Source organism: Acyrthosiphon pisum, chromosome A2, assembly GCF_005508785.2.
Source record: "Acyrthosiphon pisum isolate AL4f chromosome A2, pea_aphid_22Mar2018_4r6ur, whole genome shotgun sequence".
In the NCBI taxonomy this organism is placed as follows: domain Eukaryota; kingdom Metazoa; phylum Arthropoda; class Insecta; order Hemiptera; family Aphididae; genus Acyrthosiphon; species Acyrthosiphon pisum.
In genome coordinates, this window is record NC_042495.1 from 76,192,776 (window position 1) to 76,199,293 (window position 6,518).

The window sequence follows — 6,518 nt, forward strand, 5'->3', positions numbered from 1 at the left end:
TTGAATATGAGTTATTTTTATGGAAATACCGACTTCTTGCAACGTCAAATGGTTGAGCTGGTACGAAGAAAATTCTTGCGCACTAATTGCAATGGAATACCTACATGAATACACGATAATATATCGTTTTCGAGAACAATGTTATAATGTTATTAATATTTTTTTTATTCACATGTTGAACGGCTGTGCATAATTCAACAGTAATTCTTGGTCAACTGTCCAACGGTAAAAGTCGCTCATACACTCTACCTACTCGACAAAAACACATTATTAACAATAATTACCAGATTTTTATCAACATATAATAATTTACACCGTAATTTACAAGAATAAATTTATAATGTAATAGGCATTCGGTTATATAGGTAATTAAAGAAGTGACGTAACCACACGACATTTATAATATTAAAAAGTGTGGAACGTGTATTTAATAATATTGTATTTATATATTATAGTTAATCAGATGCTTTTATCGTGTATTTTGTAATAATATAAAACAAAGGGCGTATAGCTAATAGCTTTAAATCATTAAGAAAAAAACAATCAACGACAAACGGTGATAAAAAACATGAGTATCTATGAGGTACACCTTAATGGCTTTATGATATCTATGATACAGGTGATAAAAATAAGCAATATAATTTCATACATTATTCTAAGTATTCTCAATCAATATAATTATACTAATCAGCCTGATCAGGACTGCAGCCACCAGTCTGATTCAAGTTTCTACCAAAAAAAATGAAAAAAATACCGCAGTAATGTTTGTGTAATACAATAAATTGCTTTATTTTATTGAATAAAGATTAATTACATATTACATAAAAAAAACCCTTTACTCAAACGCCAATATCGTTGCAGTGTTCATATATTATGCAAAACGATTTTGATATCATTATTTATTTATTTTTAAGTACAAGTATTACGGACAACCGACACGCGTCACAACGACAACGTCACGACTATATTTATATATTATTATTATTATAATAATAATATATACTTGATTTACGCGTAACGAAAATACGTAATAATAATAATAAATTAGTCAAACGATTATTATTATTATAATATTAATCGAAAATTCAATTAATAATAATGAATTCAGATACAAATAATATTATTTTATGTTACCGTCGCTACAGAGCGCGACTAAAAAAATGCAGTATACCTTATTACATTATAGAAAAAACTTAGGTTTATACATTAAAATATATCTATTCATAAATGCTATCTGCACCCACAAATATATTATTTAATATATATTTGCAATTCCGATGTAGTTACAGATTGTATTACAAAAGCTCTCGGCTAAACGTTACACGGAGGTTTAATGTGGTAGGTACATTGATTAAATATAATATATTTCATTTTGACATATTATAACATATTTAATCAATGTGCTGTACCTATACGTGATTGGTGTCCGTCCAGACGGACGAACGTTGTTGTAACGAGGTATATAAATATATATAACATAACAAAAAATTAAAATAATGAGACTAGACAAATCGTAAAAAATTGAGATAAAATTATCGCCATCGATAAATAATAATATAAATATATAATATATATATTGTGGGAGTAGAAAGAGTGAATAATAATTATCATAAAACAGACATCAGAGATGACCAAGTTATGGTTTTACATTAGAGCACATATAAAATATTGTAATATTTACCCGGTTTTATAACTATATAATATATAGTATTAACTACACACGCATATTATATTATACATATTGCATAAATACTATGAAATAATATTCTTGTTCGTTTTCAATAAATATTTACAATATTATATAATATTATATTCGACTTGATTCTTCAATCGTAAACTTACGTCTAAGAAAAAAAAAATGATCACTGAATAAGATTGTCATCGAATTATTGTGTTACATCTTACAATTTACATATAGTATGTATTTCGAATTATACGACAGAAACGATTATGCGTCGATCCGCGTTGTGGAAGACATATAAATATATTATAATATTATATTACTATTTTATACAAATGAAATCGGGGTAAAACAAACGTTTTCGTCTCGACAAGAATATTATTATAATTAGGTTTTAAAACTTTTGTACTCTGTATATTATATAAAGTTAAAATTAAACTGGTAACATGCGGTGTATAAAAAAAAAACAATGGATAACTATGATAATGGTAATTAAAAAAAATAACATTTGGAAAACTACACACTCCTGACATACTTATATAGTGACGACAAAATTGATTGAAAAACGGAGTGTGCCTTATTATAATAATATTATTACTATTATATACGCGACGAAAAACCTGCAGAATAAAATGTTTTGACTTGATAGTACTATCGAGTGTGTAACATTGAAATTTGAAGTATATATATATTATATAATACAAATATGTTTCACAATAATTGTATACTTAAAAAAAAACATCAATATAAAGTAAGAGCAACCGTTCGCCGCAGCAAACAAAGTATTATCCCACTGGTCTGCATTAGAAAACGAAATAAACTATATAAAAACAAATCGAAACGATTGAACGAAATGTCGACCTCGTTCGATAAAATAGGCTATACATATATTATGATGATGAAAAATAAGCGTTTATAAGATATACATTATAATTGCAAATATTCGTTCTAAACGATATCCAATAAAAATAATAATAATATATCATTCAAAATATACATAAAAATAATAATTTAAAAAAAAAAAAAACATTTTTGTTTTCTTTAATATATAGATATATAGTTAAGGTAAATTATAATTGTTAGGAATGTTGTTGATTTTGATGATAGGACATGATACAGTGAGCCGGATGAGAGCGAAAACATATAGTACAGAAGACTATACTATATCCTCTCAAACGATTTATTACCAAATCGTCAACGTCCCCGTATCCGACGGCGATATTGAAATAACAAATATGTATAAGTTATGTACAAAAACAGAAACGAAAAAAAAAACAATTCGGAAGGAGCGACGTAAAATTCAGTGTCGCGAGAATCACGTCGGCGGCGGTCCGTTTATGTAGCGGAGACCGAGCGCGAACGACCACTTGTAGTTGTTCTGCAGGTCACAGCACTGAGGTTCCAGCCAGTCGACCGACCACAGGATCATGACGATCAAGTAGAACGTGCCGGCGATCCAGCTCATGCGCCTGAAACGTGCGTTGCTGTTGACAGGCGTTTCCGCGATAGGTTCCTCCGCCGTTGCGTCCGCGTCGACACTGCAAAGGACAAAACACAAGAGTACATTATTAGCATGACGTCGGAAAACTCGTATGATGGCAATGTGGCATAAATGGTTTAAACTGCAGCCGAGTAACACGTATAGAATTAGTTTATCGCCGCAGTGAGGCTCCGAAATCTCACAAGAAAACCGCCAAGCCAACGACCGTTATGGGTAGCCAAGCAGATGTCGACTTGGTGGAGCTGTAAGCCTTTTATTTCTCGAGATTTTACACGGTGCAGTTCACTGCAGTATTTCCTACTGTCGGTTAGTCATGGTGTGGCCTGCTTATAGGACAGGACCCTGCAATCGAGTGTCTAGATTTAAAAGGGTTCGTTACATGTATACTATAATATTATGGTAGTATACAGTATATATTTTACTGTAGAATCAAACTCACTTTTTACTAAGTTAATTTCTACATTTTCAGGGTATTTGTGGTGAACTAGGTACATATAATTTTATATACGGGTATAGTGAGTGTTTTATAACATCTGTTCTTCAAAACAATGTTTTCTAAATTTTAAAAATTAATTGCAAAGAACTAGGCTCCCAATAAAATAGTCATAATATATTAAAAATATTATACAGTGAAACTTCCATTTAACGAAATTCTCTATAACACGAATATTTTTTATGCCCCGTGAGATTCTGTAATATGAAAGTTTCACTGTATTATACCAAACAACAACTTAACCACATGCATATAAGTATATAACATAAGTATTACGACATCGAGGAACCATAGATCCAAATTTATCATTGATATATTAAAATAGTCTACAAGTATTTCTTTAGAAAATATGCGAATAATATAATTAACGATAAACATATGCTATTTAACAGATTAATGTTATACTGAATGACGTAATATATTATCACGTTCGCTGATTATACACAGCACTATTTTGTTAAAGTTAAAAAATTATAATTAATAACGATCATAATGTATTCTAAAGGGCATACGATTTATGATTTGTTTTTATGGTTTTAAAACGTGTAGTTTCATATAATGAGAAAATTGTATGGTAAATCTAATCGTCGTGCATAATATTATACATTATAATTTATAGCCTATAGGTACATACATACAATAAGCGTTCTAAAAATACGTTTAATACACGTTGATATCGCCTACTGCAACAGCTGCGCTTAATTGATGATTTTCTGATATTTTTATAATTGTACATTAAAATGCAGCGCGAGAGTATAAAAAATGAAAATAAATAATTAAACGCAATCCGCCTAAGACTCGAAATACGATATTATGAAAACGCGGCAAACCAACACAACGTCGGCTACCGTTCGGGAAAATATTATTTAGGAACAATAAAAACAAACGCCATTTCGGAAACTCGGCGCACAAGTATCTATATGTTCTATAATCTAACCTATACGTCGTTTGTTTTATTATTAAGCTCAAGGCTTCAAATTTAAAGCACTCGCTTTTTTTCTATTGTTGCTACCTTTTAGATGGAATTAAGTTGGATCTATATGTATTTTACATTACTATATTATTTTATATATACACTGCACATACTAATATACATTTTTGCGTATTTCAATAGTTTTTTTGTGTTTTAAATTCGGAACCTTAGACTAATTATGTATAGAAACGGATTCACTTGTAGTCCCGAGTGTAAAAACAATTATTGTGATATCGTAACCAACCTACTATACATTTTCGTGCAGCATTGTGTTTGACTAGTATACCATTATAATTACCACCTACAATTAATAGCAATGATTAATATGATAAAAAACATTTTGCATCTCTATCGCCAGAAAACAGATTACATTTTAGTCCAAAAAAATGTTGACGGTTTTATTTGACAAATTTAAAAATCACTAAAATCAACAGTGCAAATGTGCATTAGAAAATAATTCTTCTGTATATTAAATTCTACGTAATAGAAGTTAATATAATATAATATAATGTAGGTTAATGTCGATAGTTACAGTGATTAGATTAGAATTATTAGCGTATATTCTAGGCCTTAGCATAAAATGTATTTGGGATAGTTGCAATAGTTATAATTAATAACACAAAATAATATTATATTTGTTTTGAGTATTCCTGATTGACGTTTCACACAGGCTGAAGTACCTATACCAATACTACATTAATGATTGGCAATATATATAGTATATTAACAATAGTGCCGAAACGATATAAATGTGTGATAACAACACACTGTAGTTGTAGGTACCTCCTAATAAATATAATATTTTTTCTTACATGTAAACGGTTTCACGGTCATTTGTATAGACGATTTTTAAGGTTGACGAGTACAAGTCGAAATGTCGACGTGGGAAAAAGACACGGCGACTGAACTACTAAAGATATAAAACTAATTACGATTGTAGTTGGTAGGATTTACAAAGTAAAACGACGAGAAAATTATGATCACACGATTATACTTAAGACCTAACTTACTAACCAGTACTGGAGTGTATAAAATATTCCTGTTTTTCTTTAGTTTTTATCAATTATTAAGAAAAATACTGAGATACTACTATACTTTAAAATAAATCCTTAGAAATTTGATACCAGAAACTGCCTACAATATGAAGATCATCGAATACAATATTTTGCTACAAAACGTGACATTAGAAAAAAAAAGATGAGCCAATACATTGCTTGGCTCAGATTCTATATAAAACCACGCTGTAGATACTAGATATTGACAAAGATATAACGTACTGAGGTAGATAGGTATACCTACTTATTGAATAAAAAAAAACAGTGGTAACAGATAATATAATATTGAATCACTTCATTGGATATATCCAATTTTGACATATCGTTAACAAAGTTCAACATTTCCGGAGAGGAGATCGTCGTGAGTTAGCGGATGGAATGAGTGGGTAAAGACAGTCGACTACTTTTATAAAATCGTCTCATTAAGACTAATAAATAATCATTTGTATAATATACAAGGTGATTCTTTTACCATGAAACACTCATTAATTCAAAAAGTATTAATGTTTTTAAAAATATTTTTTTAAGTTTTTTACTCTTTTGAATGAGAACATAGCTTTAATTTCATATTCTAAAGCAGAATTTTTCTAAGTATTTTGGTAGATAAAAACTGAATTTAGGATGAGTAGTTTATGAGTTAAGGGGATTCGATACCGAGATTTTCTGTTTTTGTCTAACACACGCGCGACATAGTATTTTAGACTTGTTTTTTTGCCAAATATTCCAATTGATCTATTGAAGCGATAAGATTTCTAAAAACAGATTTGAATTTAAGTCGTCAAGTCTACTTGAAATCGATTTTCCCACATTTTTGA

At 29.6% G+C, this 6,518-nt stretch overlaps 1 protein-coding gene across 1 annotated transcript in view; it reads right to left on the reverse strand.

The window, feature by feature from the left end:
* Positions 1-762: 762 nt before the first annotated feature.
* The window catches only part of LOC100570947, a 109,118-nt gene continuing 103,362 nt past the window's right edge, over positions 763-6,518 (reverse strand). Inside the window, exon 22 of the mRNA XM_016801557.2 lies at positions 763-3,219. Within this exon, the coding sequence (XP_016657046.1) occupies positions 2,997-3,219 (223 nt within the window). The 3' untranslated portion in view covers positions 763-2,996. The remainder of the gene's footprint in view (positions 3,220-6,518) is intronic.